The 24,258-nt window shown below is 37.5% G+C and overlaps 2 protein-coding genes across 3 annotated transcripts; one reads left to right on the top strand and one right to left on the bottom strand.

Annotated features, from left to right (window-relative positions):
• The first annotated feature begins 2,184 nt into the window (after nucleotides 1-2,184).
• LOC127797847 (protein NRT1/ PTR FAMILY 7.1-like) lies at nucleotides 2,185-7,080 on the top strand. Of its 2 annotated transcripts, none has more exons than XM_052331008.1 (6): nucleotides 2,185-2,393; nucleotides 4,481-4,540; nucleotides 4,799-4,946; nucleotides 5,075-5,292; nucleotides 5,389-5,948; nucleotides 6,059-7,080. In XM_052331008.1, exons 2-6 carry the CDS (start codon nucleotides 4,493-4,495, stop codon nucleotides 6,921-6,923), a joined length of 1,839 nt encoding a protein of 612 aa, XP_052186968.1. In that variant the 5' UTR covers nucleotides 2,185-2,393; nucleotides 4,481-4,492; the 3' UTR covers nucleotides 6,924-7,080. The 2 variants fall into 2 exon arrangements, with proteins under 2 accessions (XP_052186968.1, XP_052186969.1); XM_052331009.1 differs by lacking the exon at nucleotides 2,185-2,393 and adding an exon at nucleotides 4,068-4,103.
• A 1,023-nt stretch (nucleotides 7,081-8,103) lies between these two features.
• LOC127797846 (nucleolar complex-associated protein 2) lies at nucleotides 8,104-23,385 on the bottom strand. The gene is made up of 11 exons (XM_052331007.1): nucleotides 23,251-23,385; nucleotides 22,962-23,092; nucleotides 22,674-22,745; nucleotides 22,038-22,592; nucleotides 21,239-21,541; nucleotides 11,576-11,905; nucleotides 11,277-11,483; nucleotides 11,001-11,087; nucleotides 8,882-8,976; nucleotides 8,658-8,786; nucleotides 8,104-8,545 (listed from the first exon to the last, which is right to left on the bottom strand). The coding sequence occupies exons 1-11, from the start codon at nucleotides 23,267-23,269 to the stop codon at nucleotides 8,272-8,274; spliced, it is 2,202 nt and encodes a 733-aa protein (XP_052186967.1). The 5' UTR covers nucleotides 23,270-23,385; the 3' UTR covers nucleotides 8,104-8,271.
• Between the last annotated feature and the right edge of the window lie 873 nt (nucleotides 23,386-24,258).

Below are 24,258 nucleotides of genomic sequence, written 5' to 3'. Positions count from 1 at the left end.
CCCAAGGAATACCAATAGCATTTTCCATATTTATTTATGGACCATACTATTTGTATATCAAGAGCTACAATCCTGGACTACACACGCGTATAAATGACTAAAATACCCCTCGCGTCTCATCATTTTGGGTGAGAGATATTTTTATCATTTTAACTACATTGTATAACTCAAGGAATACAAATAACATTTTTTTTTTTGTAGTCTTTTTAAAATTTAAAATTTTTAAGTTTAAATAATAACATAATAAGATTTTGTTTTATCTCGTGAAGTCGATCACATGAAATCTAACTTATAACCTATTTTTATTTATGATATTATTTTTGGGAAGTCTTAATATTGAATTTATTGGTGTTAAATTATTTGTTAAAATTTATTTTATATTATAATAAAATAGCAGCACTTTAAAAGAAAAAAAAGAGATGATTATATGCAACGGGTTTCTCATGGAACAACGTTGACCAGATTCAGGTGTTCTGAGACAAGGATTGGTGTAAAATATATGTGGATGAGAATCAAAGTCCCCATATTGGCATGGTGAGCAACGGGCCTGGGTTCAACCATGTAATAATCCATGGTTGAACAATTTATGGCAAAATATATATTACCGGAATCAGTCTTCTCACTGGGCCCATTGCGAATCCGCATGGCTGTGCTGAAGAAGATAGGTTTTTGTCCACTCAATCTATTAGTTAATTTTTATATTTTATTTATTCAAAATATTTGTAAAATGAGTTGTGATTATAAAAAAAATAGTAACATTATTGCATAGCTTGGAGTATGTTAATATCGACATCTTCTGTACAAGAGCAGCTCTCTATGGTTTTAAGTTAAAATAAACTAAGAATAAATTGGGATAAAAAAGATTATTTCATTAATGACAAAAATATGATAATTCTCTTACGTATTATAGATTATGGCATGACATTTAAGATATATTTATAATTTTTGTAAAGATGCTCTTTATATTTGATAATAAAAAAATATAAGTGTAATAGTTTTGTAAAAATAAGATCAAATATAATATAAAGAAAAAAAACAAAATAAAGAGGTCAAAGATTACGATAACGTATAATTATTTTAGAAATTTATCAAAACTCAACAAAATTAAGCATAATATAGTTGTATTTATATATTAGCTCTTGGACCTTAATAATAAATGTTAATCTCCTTATCATTTATACTCTCTCTCGCGCGCGCACTTTTACATCACATCTCTTATTATTATATATTAAACTAACTTTATTTTTACTGTAGAATCACAGGCAAATTTCAATATAAACAGTGGTGGGAGGGGACGTTGGAAGGAGTGGAAGACAGTTTGATAAGCGATAATGAGAGCTGTGATTTAACAAGTCATGGGCCATAAATAAAGCATCCAAATTCTCCCATAAGTCCCACCTCATATTATGTTATATGCACTTGTCCTTATCACCTTTCACCTTCCCCGCCCCCCCACTTTCGTTGTACCTACGATTGACTAAGTTTTTATTTGATGCCATTTTTTGTTTTTCACTAATAAATTAATTGTACATTAGACATTTTTATCATACTAATTTATAACCAAAAATAATATATTTTCTTCCAAATTGTCCTCCCTAATATACCCTCTTGATGGGTAATATTTTCTATAAAATTAAAACTATGTAATTATGTCATTTTTCATGTTTTAGCATAAGGCATGTTATCAAAATGATATTTTTCTAAAATATATGTCAAAAAACAGCACAAAGTACTATTTGTGTAATTTTTAAGTATATATATATATATATATATATTGGTATTCTTCTTTTTCTTTTTTGTTAATTGGGTACTTTCCTTTTGAATACACGTACGATTATTATCGTTAACAACTAAATTTGCGCGTGAAGGGCTGAATGCATGGCTGAGCAAGCCCAGAAAGGGGTTTGCTGGCATAAGAAACTGTCAAACAAAGCTTATCCATGTCATTGGTCAGAATTAGTCATACATGACGATATTAAACCGTTTCAATTAAAATTCTGCTAAGAATTTGAGAAATAAGTGGAGCTTTATTAGGAGTTAGTTGCATACAACTTCGGAAGCAACAACGTTATTTTTTGACGACATAATTAGCTGGATTACTTCCTTGGACTGGCAAATTAAACAATAACCAATTGATCACATATACATATATGAGCGAATGCATGGTTTTGAGGTTCCATCAGCAAGTTAAGAAGTTGCAGTGATCTGTAATTTGTGAAAAGGGTGAGTTCATATTCGTCCTCGCCGTAAATGACTACATGCTTCGGGGCCTTTTCTAGCTTTCCAGTCATTTTCCGGCCAGCATTGCCGCTTGTACTTACTGCTCCGTCTTCGGCGCCGTCCCCGGAATCGTCAACCTTCTTCTTTCTGAGCCAGACCCAGTTCCCTAACAGGTTGGGATTAAACTTAATTTCTTTTAATATTATTCTTTTATGTAGCAGTAACCAATCAATAATTAACCTAATTTTCAGTTTTAATTTGTTGGATTTTTGTATCTTTTGGTTGATTTAATCGTGTAGTTGTTTAATGTTAATGCATGGTTATATGAACAATTAGAGTTCCCCAAGAAACAGACATTTCTACATCAGTCATCAAATCAAGTTCTCAAAAAGGCAATTGCATCGTGCATGAACTGTTAATATGAGAAACAGCAAATGATAAAGTTTAACATTAACTTCTCTAATCCAAAAAAAAAAACAGTGAGGAATCTTACTGAAAACGTCAACTATATACCCTAATAAATGCTTTAGTGAATGTAAAAATGAATACCAAGCTTTCAAATAATTTTCTCATAGAGTTATAATTTTAGGAGTTTCTCTTCTACTAAAATTTGTTAAATGTTTCCACTAAGTTCTCAGACTATGTAAGAAGAGTACTTTTCTATGAGAATTTTCTGAGAACAAAAGCCTTTTCTAGTAATCAGTTGATTAATCCTTGAAATTTTCTTCCATCATGAACTTCCAGCATGTGAGCTTCTCCGATTTGGTGTTGCTTTCATTGATCCACATTTATACGTCAATGTTATCGATGTTACATGTTAATGTTAAAGTTGTTAGTCTTCTTGCTGTAGTTGCAAAGTTTAGTTCCATGTGCCAGACTGCCTTGTCATCTGATGAGCTTGAAAACTAAACAAAATGGAATTACAGAGGGCATACTTTGTGATCTTTCAATGGATAAAATCATGTCCGCTGTTCATTGATATTTTCAAATATTTTCTCTTTTGGCTGATTGATAACGAACACTTAACAACCTACCAAAAACTAAAATGTAATATATAATTGGCAAATAATGACGACTATACAGGATGCACTTCTCTTGATCTTTATACCATAAAAGATGCATATCATTTGATCCATATTCTGAAATTTTATGGCTGCTGTCCAGTATTTATGCTAAAGTTTCCAGCCGCAACACCTCAAGTCAATGAAAAAACAATCGTTCTATGGCCAAAACAAAATGGACATAGATGAATGCTTCATGTAGCACGAGTCGAATTGGATTTTGTTACAAAGATGAGCTAATTAAAAGCACGTCTTTTAATCTTTTATCACTTTCATAAACTTGTCCTCGCAGCCAGAAATGGTTTATGAGCTCGGAATCACTTAATGAAGAGTTAAACTATCCATGAATACTAAAAGAAAACTGTCTCTGCCTCCTCGTGGTTAATTATGGTGCAAAAAGTTTCAAAAACCGTGCAAAACCGTGAAGCCAGTGGTCGGTCACCTTTAGAAGAATTTATCAGCATATACCAAAAACTTTTAGGTAAAAGAACTAGAAGAATAACAGGATATCGTTTTCTTGGAAGAATAAAAATCCCACTGATACAAAGGATTGAATTGGCTGGTGACCTGACTAGTGGTTCATGCTCTTCCAAGCAAGCCTCTCCATCCTTTCCCTCCACCACCATTCTTCTGTGCATTTCCCTTACAAATGCTTACTTCCACAACAAAGCCAATCTTGACAATGACCCCTGCCCGGCTTCTTCTCGTGCTTCTCTGTTCCCTGTCCTATATATATTCATCCATTTCTCGCACCGATCTCATCAATTTCCTCTTTGCCAACTTACTCTCATTCCTTTCCAGCTTTACTTCCATTTGTTGCTTGTGAGTATTCTTCTTATCGGCATTACTTCTTTTCTCTGCTTCTTGTTATATGGGATGTGGATTAGAATTATGCAACTTGCCGAGCCCATTTCATGCTAAATGATTCGTTTTGCCACCTATTCTGAATCTTATTTATGTTTACCTTTCATTTATTCTCTTCTTCGTTCTATCATCTGAACATGGTGAATATATTTTCGTCTCTAATTATGTGAGACTAATGCTACCAAAGTGCTGAAAAAATGGAATACTTGCTGAGCACAAGCATGAAGCATGGCCCATTAAATTGTTCCATTTTCTAAGCGATTTGTATTCTTGCATTATATTTCTTTGCAGTCATCCACCATCTAACTGCCGAGCTTTCGCTGGTTAATTTGCAGAGTATACGTGAAATGGAACCCACGGACTCAACTAATGCAAGACTTGTGCTGGCGCCAGAGGTGGGGATTATCACTTGCAGTAATTAGAAAGAAAAAAACAATATGTTACAGAAAGCGATTTGGATTCTCCCATCTATTGGATCCAAGTTACTGAATTATAATGACAAAAGAACAAGTTCAAGACGCGTGTTTTAGCGTGAAGAAGAACGGAGTATTAGGACTTACACTATATCATCTGTTATATCCTGTGGAATTGTGTGATAACTGAGATTTAAGCAATTGAAAGACTTCCTTACGATCAAATTTATTTTCGAACAGGAAGGGCAAGCCAATAATCATCTGAGACCAGAACATGCAGTTGCACACTGCGGCCACAATGAACAGACGATGGCCTGTTCAATTAGCATTGAGGGGCATCCTACGACAAAGAGCACTGGAGGCTGGAACTCAGCTATAATCTTGCTAGGTACTTACTGAAACGCTCATATCAACTTTTGTTTAAAGACCTTCTTTGACGTTTTCATATTGTTGTTTGTGTTTATCTTTTTCTGGTCTATCAGTAGAGCTAAAATTTTTCTCCTATGCCTGGTCCAGCAAATCAAGGCCTTGCAACTCTGGCTTTTTTCGGAGTTGGCGTCAATTTGGTATTGTTCCTGACCAGAGTTATCGGGCAAGACAATGCCACTGCAGCAAATAATGTCAGCCAATGGACCGGGACTGTATATTTGTGCTCGCTGGTGGGAGCATTTCTCAGCGATTCCTACTGGGGCCGATACCTTACCTGTGCCATTTTTCAGATAATCCTTGTGCTGGTAATTGATACTAGTACCAGAGTTGGTTCAAAATAATTTCTTTCTATTTTCACTTCACAGCTTAGAATTCTAAACCAATTATGATATTTCAATCAGGGTTTGGTCCTATTATCATTATCCTCCTGGCTTCTCTTGCTCAAACCTGAAGGTTGTGGTGACGGAGAACAGCTTTGTTATCCCACTTCTTCGGTTGGCACTGCCATATTTTACTTGGCTATCTACTTGGTGGCATTTGGATATGGCGGACACCAGCCCACCATAGCCACATTGGGAGCAGACCAGTTCGATGAATCAAACCTTAAACAAAGGAAATCTAAAGCAGCTTTCTTCTGCTACTTCTACTTTGCACTCAATGTCGGCTCGCTGTTCTCCAACACGGTTCTGGTATATTATGAGGATACTGGGAAATGGACACTTGGGTTTTGGGCATCGACAGGATCAGCTGTTTTAGCTCTAGTCTCATTTCTGTTAGGATCATCAGGATATAGGCGTATTAAACCGTGTGGGAATCCTATTCCACGCGTGGCTCAAGTATTCTTTGCTGCAGCTAGGAAATGGAAAGTGGTTCCAGCACAAGAGAATGAGTTGTATGAGGTTGAAGGATCAGAGTCCGCAATTAAAGGGAGTAGGAAGATTCTTCATAGCAATCAATTTAAGTGAGTATTTCTATTTGGAAATTCTGAATACAAACTAGCTTTAAGATCCTCCTATCTCAAAATAGTTCAATGTTGATCCTACATAGATTGACTGTCTAATGCATAATCAGGTGTTTGGACAAGGCTGCAACCTTGACAGAGAAAGACCAGTGTGACACTATAAAGCCATGGAGACTTTGCACTGTCACTCAAGTAGAAGAAGCCAAATGCATACTAAGAATGCTACCCATTTGGCTGTGCACCATAATATACTCAGTAGTCTTCACCCAGATGGCTTCCCTCTTCGTCGAGCAAGGTGTAGTCATGAACTCTGACATTGGAAACTTCCATCTTCCTGCAGCAAGCATGTCGGCTTTTGACATCTGCAGTGTCCTCATCTGCACTGGCATTTACCGACAGATCCTCGTGCCACTAGCTGGAAGGCTCAGCAGAAACCCCAAGGGCTTATCCGAGCTTCAAAGAATGGGCGTTGGACTTGTCATAGGCATGCTGGCCATGCTAGCAGCCGGCCTCACAGAGGTGGAGAGGCTCAAGAGGGTGATCCCAGATGGCCATTCCAGCTCTTTGAGCATATTTTGGCAGATTCCTCAGTATGTCCTTGTTGGTGCCTCTGAGGTCTTCATGTACGTTGGTCAGCTAGAGTTCTTCAATGAACAAGCCCCGGATGGGATAAAGAGCTTCGGGAGCTCCCTGTGTATGGCATCAATATCGCTTGGCAACTATGTGAGCAGCTTGCTGGTTAACATGGTGATGGTGATCACTGCCAGAGGTGACAGCCCTGGCTGGATCCCGGAAGACCTAAACGATGGCCACATGGACCGGTTTTACTTCCTCATCGCCGTCTTAACGGCTGCTGATTTTGTGATTTATGTCTATTGCGCCAAGTGGTACAAGTGTATCAATGTTGATGACGGGAGAAATAGTATGGAGGATCAGAAGACCCAACAAGCAGAGGAAGTGCAGGGTAGAGTGTAGCGTAGATGAACTCTTCTGGCTGTTCATGTTTAGAGTAGAGAACTGTATTAATTAGTCAGTCATTTTGGCTTCCAGGTGGACTAGTTGTTCTAGCATTTTGAGCATGAAATTCTGGTATTATTGAGACATGTTTGGCTTTCCTAATAAGATTATTTTACTGGTGAAACGAGTTTTATATACCATAGCTCGGTTTATATTGTTGAAACATATATATATATATGTATATATAGTTATCATTGGATATGTGAAATAATTCAGTGTCCATGGTCTAGATAGATTTGTGAACTAAATCGAATGAATATAAATATATTATTGTTTTAACCCCCTTTCCTTCTCTTTCTCATTTTGGTTTGATTTTAGGTTTAATTTTTGAACCATACTATATGTACATTATTTTTGTATATCTTGGACTACATAAAGGGGTATTATGATCAAAATATCCCTTGCCTCAGGCACCTCTATACTTCTTATGAGGAATTTTTTTATCATTGACACATCTTTATGTAATTCAAGATATACCAATAGTATTTTTCTTATTTTTTTGAATCCAATTAGCATTAAATCAAAGTTCAGGTTCCAGTTCAGTAAAATACTAAGTGAAATTAATGTGCAATAATAATATTAAAACAAATTTCACCCTAGCCCCTTATTGATTTGGGTCAATTTTGCATACACCCAAAATATGACGTATTTTTAATATTTTAGATTCTTATTGTTTTTTTTTTTTTCCAGGCAATCCTTTCTTTTAAGAGATGGGTGGCCTTTGGCCTTGGATACAAATTTCAAATTATGAAAAATAAAAATAGATCACAGGAGACCAAAATAAAGGGGTCCATGATGTTCTTGATCTAATTGAATGATTATTTAAAAGAAATAATCGTTGAAGACATTTAAATCATGTTTATATACACATTAGATTTGGAGTCAATAAATAGAAAATTTGTCACATCTTCATTCTTTCTTAACAAAAAGGGGGAAATGGGGCAATCAGTGTAGCATCTCATGGATGACCAATATTATTGCATCTTTTTAAAAATGCTACAAGATATCATTTTGTTGAGGCCTAATCTTTTTTTTTTTCCCTAATAACATTCATGGGCTGTAACTGCTTTAACTCTTTTAGTGACACATTATCATACCGCTAGAGTGTGACGAGAAAAAGTTAGAACCGCTGCATATAATGTTAGATATTTAAGAAATATTGCATTTGAAAGAATACAAGTGGCAGTAGGGGCTTTCTTAACAAACGTGCTATGTCACGGACAGTTGTTAAGCTCAATTTTATAGCAGGAACAAATGCCAACAAAAATTAAAAATAAAATAAATCTATTAATCGACAAAAACCTCTTCAATTTGCTTTCTTCCTCTTCTTTGAACGAAATTGAGCCTTGTTTTTGGACAATTCCAGGAATGGTTTCCGTTTCTTGGTCTGGTGTTTGGGAGACGGTGGCTCAGGTTCTTCTTGATCTGACCCTTGACCTTTGAAGGAGCCAATGTCATTTCCTCCTTCTTCATCTGAGCTAAGAATTAAGTCCTCAACAACATCTTCATCCATGGCTGCCTCTTCCTGCGATTCCTTCTTGCGTTTCTTCTTCTTTTTCTCCTCTTTATGATTCTTAGCCCTGCAAGGGAATAACCAGGATCAGACAAATACCAGCAAAAACAATGGAAAACGAGCAAAAAACATGAGAATAAGAGGGGATAAATGGAGGAAGATTAGCACAGCATGCGTACTTGGAATCGCTTCCTGGTAACCACGACGAGCTAAAAGCAGCAGCACCTTCTTCATTCCGGTTATCATCATCCTCGTCACTTTCTGCTACCTTGCTTCCAAATATAGATGACTTTGCACCCACAAGAACACTGGAAAATACATTCTTGCCATGATACAGCAACTAAAGAAAATATTGCAACATGGATATCATACAATAACAATTGCAACTAAGATGGTTATATACCTGGACTCTGTCAAGGATTCATTTCTTTGCTGTGCTTTCTCGCGTAGAGTGGCAACAAACTGTGACAGAGGACTCGCCCCTGACTTCTTCTCGTCCTAGTATTAGTTGCATTCATCACCAAAAAAAAAAAAATATCAAACAAATACCATAGTAAAATGAGCAACAAAAATGTTAACGATCATATTTAATCACAATGCCCGTGCAACTCAATGAGACAGTCCACATGGAACAGACACTTAAAGCAACTATAGTCAATGGCTCAATACCTATAGGCAGCCATGTTGCTAAAACATAAATCAGACTAGACAAAACCTAGAAAACCTTTTACTTGATTAATAATTGCCAAGAATGCTCTCCACTTATTCTAATTTGACATGAATGATAATATAACAAATTCTCACTTCAAGTAAACAATGGGTATGCCAGCTCCAGAGTCTCAAACAATTTTAGACTAAATAATCAAATTGTCCCTCCCACTCTTTGCTCTACTTTCAATGTCATCCTCAAACTTCTAATTTTTCTATCCTAGTTTTCATATTGGAGCAGATTCAGTTCAATTCATTAAGTATGTAAAGAAGAAAGTTATCTTTATTATATTATGAGTTTCAAATTTAAATTGAGCGTTCAAATAAAAATACAGCAGCCTAAATTAAAGAACTAAAAATCAGAATAGAAACCAATAGTTGTATTAGTAAAAAAAATTAACTCCAATAAACCATATATTAATCTTATTGAATTTTTTATTACAAATAAAATTTTGTTTCCCCTTAACGGAGTTTTTTTTCCTCTTAAAACTTTGAAAATTGAAAGTTAAGGTAGTTCACTTATTTATTACTGAATATTGAAACAACTATGTTCTAATATAATTTAAGAGATTAAACAGAAAATTGAAATTTGAAGTTGCCACAGAAAAATGAAGTAAAAATTAGAGGGAAAATTGAATTATTTACTCTAAATTCAACACCTAGACGCATATAATCTAGCTTCATAGGCATGGATTGTGCCACAGACATGGCTGTTGTGGATGTTACATGACAGCTTTTTTTTTTAATTATCAAATTTCAATAAGATTTTATATTAAAATTTTTTATTAGTAACATATAAATTGCAATGACACGATTATTGTTTTTTGTTTATTTCTTTGTTCCTAACAGTTCAAGTATTTATATCATGGCCTCTAAAAACATGAAGGGAAGAACCCAAATCAAAACCACCAGATTGGAAAGGCTACGTGGAAGGATTATAATATGAACATGCTAGGATATCCAAAGGAAAAAGAAGCAGACTCTGTCATCATGTTGAAGGTCAAGGAATCCCTAAACCTTCTTGCAGGGATGCAACAGGATTAAGGACTCTTGGATACATCTATAACGGCAAAATAGGTTTTAGTGCATGAAACAGCACTGAGGTGACTTTTATCAGTGAATTGGAGTCTTGAGATAATTGCTGCACCCTCCACAATACCATCACATGGCCATTAAAAATGATTTCTCATCCTACCTAAAAGGTGCATCTCGTCCATATAACATAAACCCCAACAGCTGTATCAAGCAAGTGCTATACCACAGTTTTCTGTACACCACACATATCTAGAATATTGGAAAATCCCAAAGCTTAATTTCATCTTACAGTTCATTAATTTGAAATGGTTATTGTAGCCTACAACTAAAATTCCACCATTATTGGCAAAAACTCTTCCTCTTTTGCCACAATGTTTACTTGACAGTGATCTGAAGTTTGTAAATGGTGGACATCAGGGTCAATCTACCTTTTGTACCATGGATTGGCCAACATCTTCAAAATTGAAATTAAGAATGATAAATTACAGAAAAGAGTTGTTGCAAATGCCTCCTGACATTAGTTTCTAACAAATTAAAATACCTAACGCTACTTCTGCTGGTTGCTGAGCAAATATACAGATGTGTATTACAAGCATTACAAAGCTACTGTCAGAACAAGCCAAAATGTATTTGTCAGCCAATAAATCATCCAAATTAGTACCCCACATAATGCCAAATTTAAATTACAAAAATTAGTTGGCAAAAGGGGCAATATAAAAAGATTTGGGAAAGTGGAACAAAGATATGAAAGGAAAAAAAATAATAATTGCAGTACTAACCTCGAGAAAAGATGTTGCTGCAGGATCATTTGGTAAAAATGAGATCGACCTGCGTTTTTGGTTTATAAACTCAGAATTGGAATCAATCTGTCATGAAACAGCTGAAACATCAGTAGTGGCCTTCATAATCTTTGGGAATGATAAAATTGGATTGACTGCCGTACAATACGGTATTGGAAAAGAGTTAACTATCTTTCACTACACCCAGGGTCTTTTTTACACAAATTGACTTTTACCTAATAGCATCAAGGATCATCATCAATCTTAAGAATATACCTGAGATATGAGCTGCCTTGTTTCTCGACGGAACCTCTCAACTTTTGTAGACTTGCAGAAATTACGCAGCCGTACGGTAGGAATAAAAGACAGCTCAAAGAAAGCAACAGAATAACTCCACTGAGCCAAATGCTCAGCAAGTTCTTCAACCACAGAAAAGACACATGCCTCCTGGAAAGATCGTGTCCTTATGGTTGGTTTGCTTACCTGAGATCATGCAATTTTTCATATTTACATCAAAACATCAATAATGTTGCTGAATTGTTAACAAATAGAAAGAAAATGCGATGAATTATTACCTTTAGTATGGTACGTAAGTCAATAGCATTTCCAACCCCTCCAGTTGGGGATCTGTTTAATTCTTTCATCTCCAGCATGTCTAACAGGAGCATAGAAACAGGTATAAATGTACCGGTAGAAGCAGCAATCCTGTTGAGCATCCTAGCGCAGCTTAATCGGAGGGGAAAATATCGAGCAGATGGAACCAAACGAGCTACTCCATAAATTATTTGTGTCATTGGATAAGCAAGAGGCCTAAAATCTGCTTCCGAACTATATCCACAGATAGCTCCAACCCAAAGTTCAAGACAATTCATATACTTCCACTCATAAACCTTCCGGAATGCTTCCTGTACAAAAAATGGTAATCAGGTCATATAAAAGGCAACCAATCATGGAAACCAGGCCATTGACAAGGATCATATGAATTAAAATTTAACTTAAATAAGTGAAATGCAGCAATGGCTACTTGATCAGCCTCTGTTTCATAGAAACACTTGGTGCAAGTTCACAATTCCAAACATAAAAAGTTAAGTGGATAGAGAAGATAACGAGCGAAATAAGGACATTGAACAAGTAAGTGTAAGGATAAATATATATATATATATATATATGAGAAGTAAATTTGTGTCATGACCCTAGGATTTAGCTAGGGTCTTAGAAGGAATTTGGGGAAGAACAGAGAAGAAATGAAGGGAGAGATTGAACAGAATTAGGGAGAAAGTTAAGAAAAATGAGAGGGAGAATGGAGAGAAATTTAGAGAGGAAAATGAGAGTTTCATTCATTAATTCAAGCATATCCTCTCCTCTTATAATGGGCCTTTATATGGGCATAGTAGCTAGTTAACTAATTTCTAACAATATCTTAACAACACCCATGTGCTTCTAACAACTTGTAAAAATATCCTAACAACCCATTGCAACCCTATTACGATGATGCTCTTCTATTATTCCTTGGGTCATGACAATTCCCCGCTCCTTGAGAGAGTTCTTGTCCCCAAGAACTTGCAGCAAGTAGCCATTGCTTCATCCAATTCCCGCCTTCTCTATCTGATTTTTCTTTCTTTCTCCTTTTAGGCCTCTTCTTCTTCCTCGTTCTTAAGTGTAGATCAATCCTAAGCATAATTTGGCCTAGAACTTCAATGGGAGCAACCTGATAGCATTCAAATCCAATACACTCACCTTCTACAATAGCTGCCCGATCAAGCTTGATCTCCAATCTATGGACATGATCAACAAATTCCGGACAGACATACTTATTAGCTGAAACTTGGAGTTCAACATAAAGACTATCCGTGTCTGTGACCTCCATTAGTAGTTCTTTACCATCCAATACAAGTAAGAATGGTAGACCTTCATCCTTAGTTGCAGTTATTGTCTTCCCTTTCAACCCACAACCATGCTTCGTTGCAGAAATATCAACAGTATCCTCAAAACACAGCAATGGAGGATTGTAGACTTGCCTTGGATACTCATACCAAGGCTGTTTGTGAACATTAGCATTAGGAGCTGCTGCAATTTCAATTCCAGCAACGATTTCTCAATGATTGACACCTGGCCAAGTGTCTCAACACTAGTAAGAGTGCTTGAGAGGCTGTCAATTGATTGAGTGTCATCCTCCAATTCCTTTTCCTCACACTCTTCTTCCATAAAGTTGGACTGATCTTGTTGCAAAATCCCAAAAACATCACCATCAAGAACTTCCTTTCCAAAGGAATCGGTGTGTTCATTTAATTCTCTTTTTGCCTTTGATGCCCTATCAATCTGTTCATTGCAGATTCCCTTTGGATAATGCCATTCACCTTTAATATCATTTCTAATGTTGCACTTCTCCTCCGACTGCTCCATTTTTAGGAATTTCTCTTTGTTAAAGCTTCTGTGATAACCATCAAAGTATTCTGTCCGAAAGTTGTAATGATACTTCTTAATCAGTATCATTGCAAACTGTTGAGACTCGACAGAAAACTTAGGGTTTTTCTTAAGCAATCACAAAATATTTGATGGTTTGAATGGAAACAAACATTCACAGTGCTGGAATCAGAAAATATAAACGCAGAGAAACAAAAATAAGAACAGAGACACAAGAGTTTTTACCGTGGTTCACCTCAAACTGAGGCTACATCCACGTTGAGCTCGAGAGAAAAGAGCTCACTGCACTATGAGATGAAAATCGGATTACACGCTCATAAGCCCTCTAAAACAAAACCCTCAAACAATCAGTGGTTCGAGAACACAAAACTGCCGATCAATCACTTAATACAGATTAAAGGCAAACTTATCGAACCACAAAAAACTATACAGACATGTACAGAAAAGAATTCGGGAACAAACCAGAAAGAACCCTAGCCAAGAGGCGAGAGCCTTCAACCCGCAAGAACCAACCCGATAGAAAAACCTTTCTGATTTTTTCCTTTCGTCTTTTCTGCCACTCACACTAGTTCACATCTCGAGGCAGCAATTAAAAGCGATCAAGAGCGGCTGGGATTGCGCCTCAAAAAAGTGTGGATAAATAGACCAGATCAAATCGTGCAAGCACGATTATAATCCCAACAGAAAACGGCAGAGGAGCAGGAGAGCAGGAGATGATCGGGCAATGGCTGTGGGAGCATAATTAGGCGCTAGCTGAGGGTCAGCTGATGGTTGCCACGTGCAGCCATCCAGCGGCTGCCAAATGGTAGCACGCGGTCGCTGCATGTGGCCTTCCAGTCAGCAAAGTGTAACGACACCGTTTGGAGCTTCACAATTAACAATCTCCACCTTGAAGCACCAAACAGAAAAGTGTAATCTAAACATCATAACAAAAAATGCAGCATGCTACAATTCTCTCTTTCATGGCTCTGGTTGATATGATCAACCAACACCCACATGCAACAGGTCCAAGCAATGCTTGAACTTAGTTGCATTAAGCAACTTTGTACCCATATCAGCAGGGTTATTTTCTGTAGGCACTTTAAGTATAGATATAGTGCCATTAGCAACCAAATCTCTAATATAATGATACCTGACATCCACGTGCTTGGTGCGTTCATGATAGACTGGATTTTTGGTCAAGCGAATCGCACTTTGACTGTCTGAGTATACCACAGCCTTACCTTGGAGCAGTTGGATTTCCTGGAGGATACCTTGAAGCCACACTGCCTCTTTAACAGCATCAGTTACTGCTACATATTCAGCCTCAGTGGAAGACAGAGCAACCAGAGGCTGCAGCTGTGATTTCCAGCTGATGCAATTTCCACCTAAGGTGAAATATAAAGCAGTAGTGGACTTATGAGAGTCTCTATCCCCTGCAAAATCAGAATCTACATACCCAACAAGATCAAGAGAATTAAATCTTTTCTTGTAACTTAATCCAACATTAACTGATCCATGTATATATCTCAATAAATATTTAAGAGCATCCCAGTGAGGTTTACCTGGGTTGGACATGAATCTGCTGAGGGTTGAAATAGCATAGGCTAAATCAGGCCTTGTGCTAATCATAGCATACATGATGGTTCCAATAGCATTAGCATATGGAACACTTTCCATTTTAATGATTTCAGAGTTGGACGCAGGGCATTGAGATTTAGTTAAGACAAAATGTCCAGCTAATGGGACACTCACTGGCTTGCAATTTTGCATGCCAAACCTTTTCACAGATTTCATCAAGTAGTCATTTTGATGAACCTTTAAGATGAAATTTTTTCTATCCCTTTCTATTGTCATTCCAAGAATTTTCTTAGCTGAACCTAAGTCTTTCATGTCAAAACTTGTATTGAGCATCTGTTTTAATTCATTTATCTTTGACTTAGACTTGCTAATTAACAGAATGTCATCAACATATAACAATAGATAAATGGGATCATTTGAGAGAATAAAATAGAAACAGTTATCATATTTACTCCTTACAAACCCAATTCCTAAGACAAAATTATCAAACTTTTTATACCATTGTCTTAGGGATTGTTTTAAGCCATAAAGGGATTTCTTTAGTAAACAAACATGCTCAGGTTTGTTTGAGTCAATATATCTAGCAGGTTGTATCATGTAAATTTTCTCCTCTAAATCTCCATGTAAAAAAGCTGTTTTAACATCTAATTGTTCTAATTCAAGATCAAATTTAACAACCACAGACAGCATCATGCGAATGGTTTTGAATTTTACTACAGGGGAGAAAATTTCAGTGTAGTCTATTCCTTCTCTCTGAGTAAACCCCTTTGCCACTAATCTTGCTTTATACCTAATAGGGTCAGTGAGAGTTATGCCTTCCTTTAGCTTATACAACCATTTACACTGAATTAACTTCTGTTTTTGAGGTCTAGGCACTAACTCCCAGGTGCCATTAATTTTAAGTGAGGCCATTTCCTCATCCATGGCCTGCTGCCACTTAACACTTTCCTTATAGCTGACAGCCTCCTCAAATGTAGAAGGCTCACTGCTCCTTAATTCCAGACCTGCCACAAGGGCACAAAACACTAGATCCGAATAGGCATACCTGGTAGGGGGTCTTGAAACCCTCCTGCTTCTATCTCGGGCTAGATGATAATCACTGAGATCTTGGGTGGGGCTGAAATGCTCCACCTCAATCTCAGATTCTCTTTCTTGTTCCTCTTGATCATCATCATGATCAGAGGTTTGGTTTTCATGAGAGTTTGGAACATCTTCTAGGTTGGATTCTGTTGGAGCAGCTGGAAGAGAACCTTCTGCTTGCTCCACCTCAATTTGAGACCCTCCTAGAATAATAAAATCATCTGGGTTACTATTATTGTTGGTTTCTTCAGGATTTATGATTTTACAAGGGAAAATGGCTTCATTAAATATGACATCTCTGCTAATAATAATTTTTATCCCACCAGATTGTCTTTCCCATAATCTAAAGCCTTTGGTGTCCCCTCTTGGTAACCAACAAACACACACTTAATGGACCTAGCATCTAACTTACCTTTTGATTTGTGAGCATATGCTTCACAACCAAACACCCTTAGGTAATCTAGATTTATTTTTCTATTGGTCCATTTTTCTTCAGGGCATTTTAGATTTAAGGCAGTGGAAGGGCTTCTATTTACCAAATAGGCTGCTGTAGACAAGGCCTCCCCCCAAAAAGACTTTGGCATATTAGAGGTGAACAAGAGGCATCTAACTTTTTCAAGAAGAGTTCGGTTCATCCTCTCAGCTACCCCATTTTGTTGGGGTGTATACCTCACAGTCCTATGCCTAAGAATACCTTGGGTATTACAGAATTCATCAAACTCTTTGTTACAGAATTCTAGACCATTGTCTGTCCTTAAGGTTTTAATCTTTCTATCTATTTGATTTTCAATTAAGTTCTTCCAAGTCTTAAACTTCTCTAGGGTCTGGTCTTTAGATTTTAAAAGAAAAACCCAAACCTTCCTAGTGAAATCATCAATAATAGAGAGAAAGTATCTGTTACCACCATGAGTAGGGACCTGAGAAGGCCCCCATAAATCAGCATGTATATACTCTAGGCATACCTTCGCCAGGTGGGTTCCCTTATGGAAACCCAGCCTGTGTTGCTTGCCTAGGACACATGGCTCACAAAAGTCGAGGGACCCCACTGGCATTGAACCAAGGTAGCCTTGGTTAGACAGTGCCTTAAGTCCTTTTAGGCTCATATGGCCAAGTCTCAAGTGCCATAATTCTGTCTTATCAGATTTTACTATGCATGCAGAATTAATAATATCAGAAGGGAAATAACAGCCATCCAACACATATAATCTATTTTTCTTAGCTCCAGTTAGTATTAGATCATCTCCCTTAAACACATGCATAGATCCATTTTCTGCCTTATAGGAGAACCCTAGTTCATATAATGTGCCAAGAGATATTAGATTCCTTTTTAGATCAGGAACATATCTTATATCAGTTAATGTTCTAATTTTGTTGTCATGCAATCTGAGAGATATGTTTCCTATACCTCTAATCCTACAAGATTGGTTATTACCCATAAACACTATTCCTGATTCTCTTTTATCAAATTTTTGAAACCAATCAATGTTAGGGCACATATGAAAAGAACAACCGGAATCCATGATCCATTCATTGTCAATAGAAACATTTGAAACAGTAAGAACCTCAGCTAAGCAATTTGAATTATTTGGATTAGCATTTATGTTTCCCCCTTGCTTTTGTTTCTTAATAAAGTCATAACAGTATTTTTTGATGTGTCCTTCTTTCCCACAGTAATAGCATTTCCATTTCTGCTTACCCTTTTTATCTTTCTTCTTACCCTTTTGCCCTGACCCAATGGTTTGATCATTATTATTTGCAAAGTGTTTTTTCTCATTCTTACTCTTTACAAATAGGTTATTTCTAGATTTCTTAGATGTTCCCAATTCTAGTTCTCTAGCCTTAATGCCTGAAATAACAAGGTCTAATGTAGGTACTATGACAGTATATCTTAATGCATGTTTAACAACATCATAATCATCAGGCAATGCATTTAATAAAATCATAGCTTCACTAGAGTCTCCTAAAGCTTGATCAGTACCCCTAAGTAGCAATGCAAGTTTAGTGAATTCATCTATATTCTCATCCATTGTCTTAGATGTACTCATTTTATAATTAAATAACATGCCTTTCAGATATACTAAGTTAGGTGCAGTAATGACAGAAAATAAAGCGTCTAATTTATTCCATAGCTCTAAGGGAGTAGTCATACCATCCACTTTGCGGATCACACTGTCACCTAGATGGAGGAAGATCAGATTAAAGGCTTCCTCCTTGATTTCCTCTGTTCTTGCAAGCTGGTCTGCTGACCATTTGCGATCGTCTGTCTCAAGTGCTATAAGCACTTTATGATGAGAGAGTAATACTCTCATCTTTTTCTTCCAACTTCCGAAGTCTCCTTTTCCATCAAATATACCGATCTCAAATCAGGTAGAGTTCATCTTCGTATTGCACGAAGGTAACCTAAAAGGGCTCTATTCACTGAAATGAATCAATACAGCAAACACCCGCTGACATGGACTCTATCAGAGAACCCTAAATATTGAAGAACGATTGACCTTACAGAAAACCCTAGAAGCCGAACTTAAAGTGGCTCTGATACCACTGTTGAGACTCGACAGAAAACTTAGGGTTTTTCTTAAGCAATCACAAAATATTTGATGGTTTGAATGAAAACAAACATTCACAGTGCTGGAATCAGAAAATATAAACGCAGAGAAACAAAAATAAGAACAGAGACACAAGAGTTTTTACCGTGGTTCACCTCAAACTGAGGCTACATCCACGTTGAGCTCGAGAGAGAAGAGCTCACTGCACTATGAGATGAAAATCGGATTACACGCTCATAAGCCCTCTAAAACAAAACCCTCAAACAATCAGTGGTTCGAGAACACAAAACTGCCGATCAATCACTTAATACAGATTAAAGGCAAACTTATCGAACCACAAAAAACTATACAAACATGTACAGAAAAGAATTCGGGAACAAACCAGAAAGAACCCTAGCCAAGAGGCGAGAGCCTTCAACCCGCAAGAACCAACCCGATAGAAAAACCTTTCTGATTTTTTCCTTTCGTCTTTTCTGCCACTCACACTAGTTCACATCTCGAGGCAGCAATTAAAAGCGATCAAGAGCGGCTGGGATTGCACCTCAAAAAAGTGTGGATGAATGGACCAGATCAAATCGTGCAAGCACGATTATAATCCCAACAGAAAACGGCAGAGGAGCAGGAGAGCAGGAGATGATCGGGCAATGGCTGTGGGAGCATAATCAGGCGCCAGCTGATGGTTGCCACGTGCAGCCATCCAACGGCTGCCAAATGGCAGCACGCGGTTGCTGCACGTGGCCTTCCAGTCAGCAAAGTGTAACGACACCGTTTGGAGCTTCACAATTAACACAAACTCTTGTAACTTCTCACGGAATATTCGACTGAATTCCTTGCACTCTTCATGTATTACACTTCTTATTTCCTTGTCAACTTGGCTGATCCCCTTCTTTTGTTCCCTGTTGCTGCCAACTAAAAATGCAACCTTCTTTGGCTGCCTTTGAGGCTCCATTCCAGCTGAAAATGAAGCTTTCTTCTGCTGCAATTGAAGGCTCGTCTGCTCCATGTATGCACTGCCTCCCCTAGCTTCACGAGTAGGACAATTCGAAGGCCAATAAACAAGAGCTTTGCACATCTTAAATCCCTCACTTCTCTGCAGTATGTACCTCTCAACAGTCACCCTTGCTGGACTGTGTTATAACCAAAGGAATTCCCCATAATTAAGACCTAATGGATGCAGTAATTTTATGAATTGGTTTATAAATCTGCTTCAGCTGCGCCACTCTGATCCGCCTTCAATTTTGGAATCGCAACTGCAGCGACTCAGAAAAATCGCAACGAATTAACTTGCTGCTCCGAAATTCAATAGTCGAACCTTCCGCTTTTCTTCCACAATCGAGGTCGCCTTCCTTGATCAAACAACACCTCCGAATTTTTTAAGCCGAGAGCCATTCCTCCGTCGGACTAACTGAAATGCTGGAATTCGTTGATTCCATCATCGCTGCTCAATCAATCCAAGTCCAATTCCTCTTTGCATCGGTCGCCACCCAATCATCGTCCACAAGCTCCAATCGTGAATCCTCCTAGCTTGCTTGCCTTCAATTTGGTACAAGATTGAAGTCTTAGCCGCGAGCCGACAACCTCTTGCACTGATCGCTCTCCACACAAGATTACAGCAGATTCAAGATTGCCCAATCTTTGTGTGCAATTGCTTCCACTTCGCGCCTTCCTTTCTCGCCAGAATCAGCGCCTTTGTCTCACCCAACCGTCTTCGACGGACTCCCTCACCAATCGTGAGTGTTGTCTGTTCGCAACACTTCAAGTATGCTTGCCTATCGACCCACTCCAATTGCGAACGCTCCTCTGTACTGATTGATGACAGGTTCAAGTCCGGTGGATCTTCGATTGTCTGTTCGTTCGTGGATCTTCTATTAGTCTCACCAATCACCGTCGTTGATCGTAGAGTTGCTAATCATTGCTCGAACTCGCCTGACTACTACCGGCTTCCGTAATCGACTCTAAACAGCGTCTTGATAATTGCTTGAATTACAGCGCCTATGAAATCGTTTCTAGAATTTTTCTTCGCCTTCAGCCGAGAATTGTATGTTCTACTTCAAATCATCTTGTTTACTTCAAAATCGGATCCGATGACTACTGAATTTTAGAACTCACAATCGAGAAATGACTACTCTGATACCATTAGTCATGACCCTAGGATTTAGCTAGGGTCTTAGAAGGAATTTGGGGAAGAACAAAGAAGAAATGAATGGGGAGATTGAACAGAATTAGGGAGAAAGTTAAGAGAAATGAGAGAGAGAAATTTAGAGAGGAAAATGAGAGTTTTATTCATTAATTCAAGGATATCCTCTCCTCTTATAATGGGCCTTTATATAGGCATAGTAGCTAGTTAACTAATTTCTAACAACATCCTAACAGCACCCATGTGCTTCTAACAACTTGTAAAAATATCCTAACAACCCATTGCAACCCTATTACGATGATGCCCTTCTATTATTCCTTGGGTCATGACAATTTGATAGTCATACATCAAAATTTCAAATGCAGAGTTCAGCACAAAAGTGTTTGGAATGTGTAAATTGGAAAACTTTAAAAAAAAAAAGTGGAAAGTACAAAAAATTCCAAAGAAAACACACATAGCTACAAAAATACAATAAGAACATAGAAAAATACCTTAGTTTTCATTGTAAGTGCCTCCCGCAAAATCATTGCTAATTGTCGTATGAAAACAAAAGCATGTTGATATGCAGCTCGAAGGTCCAGCCCAAGAAGTTCAATGACACAATTCCCAAGAAACCGGATGTGATGTAATTTTGTTGCATTCACAAATTGGCAGTTCAAGACATAAGCTTTGTATATCCCTCTAATGCACTCATCTAAACAATCAGATCCAACCCGAATGCATAAATCTCTAACAAATAAAAAGGAGACAACTGGTAGTGCACCTCCCCCTGTACCCCAAAAATGAAGAGCCACCTGAAAAGTCAAAATATTGGTTTCTTATATCCACTTCCATACAAGTATCAAGGGAACAAAATTGCCTTTGGCTTCAACACAGCCTACTCAAGGAACAATCAAAATGCATGCCTGTAAGTATGAAGATTGACTTATACATTTGGGACATGTTTTTCATCCTATTGAGTATATGTGGCTAAATTCATGAGCTTTATTTTCTCCCCTTTTTCTACTAATAATATCTGGATCCTTAAAAGATTACACAAATGATAAACACGGGGAAAAAGAACTATATTTCATGTCTAAAAAACTTGAGTCCAGATTGAAGATATATAAAAATGAAAGGAGCAGTACAGATAAACCAAACAGGTTAACATTACCAAAGCATATTCCAGACTTATTACTGTCAGATTCCAACTCTATATGGCAACAAATGTGCCTCTTCCAGCAAAAAACCTGATGTATCAAAATCAGGGTAAATATTGAAATGAGGAATACTGTACAACTCAAAGCATACCTTAATAAACCTCCTCAACATGCTAGGAAAAGCAGCCAAAAATATTACTGAATATCTCAGACGTCTCAGCGTGAAAGATATCATTTCCATGTCAGTCATTTGGTTCAAGACATGTAGAGCATTTCCAAGATACGACTTCACCAAGTGATTGTAGTTCTTCCATTGTTTTGTGTTCATCAAACCAGTAATTGTTTCCTTCTTTCCTCCAGAAGGTGGGAGTTTCAGCAATGTCCGAAGAATGCCATCCATTTCACTTAAAACAAATAACATTATTTTATTAAACACGCTACTGGACATGACACTAAACTTTGCAGCAGCATCACCATCATCGTCACCATAATGGCAAGCAGTGCGAAAAGCTTTCATAAGAGAACGAACTGCCCCCAATTTTGCATTTTCCCGGATAGCATTACACCAGGTATCAACCATTGCACTAGTTATAACATTTTTGGAAGATTTCTCTTCTGTCTCTTCAGTAGTACTCGGGTGCTCAACGTCTTCTGGCCCTGCATCTCCTTGTAGTTCCTCATCATCCATCTCTGTTTCAACATCCTCCTGTACAGAGTTATTAGCAAAACAGTGAACATAAACCCAAGTTGCATATCTATTGGGAGCATCAAAAGGCTACAAACTCACGTCTATGTCTTCATCATTGAACTCCAAAAGATCCTTATCATGCTCCTTCAGGAACTCATAGAACTCTGGGTCCTGCAACAAACAATAATTATTCTTCCCGTTAAACCTAGAAAGCAGTCGAGATTGTCCGTAAAAATTTGCCTCTCCTAGTCTTCCTTTCCCTTACAAAAGCATGCATTTAAAATCTTTGCAGGAAAATGGAGCAAAATCACGTTCATGAAAACAAACAAACAACAAGCAGAATTAGAATAAAAAAAGATAATATTTTCTATACAAAAGGCGAGAGACCTTTTCTTGAAGCCTCTGTAACTGCTGCATGTGCTGTCTGGCATTCGGGCGAGAACTGGGCATCGTATTGCTGGTATTGTCTTCGTTATCTTCTTCCTCTTCACGAAAAGTTTCTTTCTTCGACTTCTTAACTGATTGTACAAGAAAGAATCGAATTCAAAACATCATAATTAGCGGTTCCTACGTTCAAAACGACGAATAAGAACAAAACCTAACCCTAAACCATATGAAACAAAAACTCATCAAACAGGTGGATTATATTAGATAACACAGAGAGACAAGTATAGACCTTTGCCTCGAGCTCCCATGGCTGCCGCCTGTGCCTGAAGCTCAGCTAGGGATTGCAGTAGAGCCTTTGTTTGAAGGGCTAAAACCCCATTCCTGAGACTTAAAGTGAACCGGTCTGCTTCATCAATCAAACAGTTTTCCGGTCCGGTTGTTTAATTGCCGGTTGAAGAAGCCGGTCTGCTTTGGTTTTCTGGCATTGCTTTCAGCTCATTCTCCATTCTTTTTCGTCTACTTTTTTTGAGTACAACTCCCATAAATTTTGAATATACATAATAATCTGTATAAATTATGAATATTAAATTAATTAATCAAAAATTAATAAATTTATCTTTTGTAATTAGTGAAGGAATCACACATTTTTAACCATTAAACCAAACTCTACGAGTAATTCATGCACGTCGTTATTTTTACTTTTTTTTTGTAACTTTTAAATTAAAAGTGTTTGTAAAATGATAAAAATAAAGAAAGATAAAAATATCAAATTAATTTATTTTCAAAAAGGATTCTAAACTAGGAGAATTGCTACATGAAGTTCCCTCGTTCATTTTGGGTTCGCTAGGGTTTAAGATTAATGACAGATATGATTGCAATCAAGCTGAGACTCACCTCAACAAATATGAGCTCAGGCTCAAGTTTGCTAGAAACTTGGTGAGCCCCAGACAATTAAAAAGTCCTAAAATAGCACAATCATATCTTGACGAGAGTGGAGGATGTAGCGGCAAAAAGTGATAGTGATGGCCAGATTGGAGGATGCAATTGCGAGAGAGGCAAGGTGGCAACTAGAATGGCAAGACAAAAGTTAGAACGGTGAGGCGACACATCGACGACGAGAGAGACGATGGCGGTAGAGATGGAGGATGCAATTGCAGGCGACGATGGGGGTCGATCGAGAGACAAGTCGGCGATGAGAAGTTGAGAACAATTAACACTTAGGCAAGGTGGCGACGATGGATCTCTCTCTAGCTACTCCAAACCTCTAACAAACTAAAATTTGTAATTTAAAATGAAA

The sequence above is a fragment of the Diospyros lotus genome, chromosome 3, assembly GCF_014633365.1.
Source record: "Diospyros lotus cultivar Yz01 chromosome 3, ASM1463336v1, whole genome shotgun sequence".
NCBI lineage: Eukaryota > Viridiplantae > Streptophyta > Magnoliopsida > Ericales > Ebenaceae > Diospyros > Diospyros lotus.
The sequence above is the reverse complement of the archived record's forward strand: the minus strand, read 5'-3'. Positions and strand labels throughout refer to the sequence as shown.

What these genes read in the sequence shown, in the direction of transcription:
- LOC127797846 (XM_052331007.1), bottom strand. An exon ending in ACTTACGTACCATACTAAAG is followed by an intron (nt 11,484 to 11,575) that starts GTAATAATTCAT and finishes GCATGATCTCAG; the next exon opens with GTAAGCAAACCAACCATAAG. An exon ending in TTACCAGGAAGCGATTCCAA is followed by an intron (nt 8,546 to 8,657) that starts GTACGCATGCTG and finishes ATTCCCTTGCAG; the next exon opens with GGCTAAGAATCATAAAGAGG.
- LOC127797847 (XM_052331008.1), top strand. Translation starts at nt 4,493, where the DNA reads ATGGAACCCACGGACTCAACTAATGCAAGACTTGTGCTGGCGCCAGAG. An exon ending in GACTTGTGCTGGCGCCAGAG is followed by an intron (nt 4,541 to 4,798) that starts GTGGGGATTATC and finishes ATTTTCGAACAG; the next exon opens with GAAGGGCAAGCCAATAATCA. An exon ending in TTCAGATAATCCTTGTGCTG is followed by an intron (nt 5,293 to 5,388) that starts GTAATTGATACT and finishes TATTTCAATCAG; the next exon opens with GGTTTGGTCCTATTATCATT.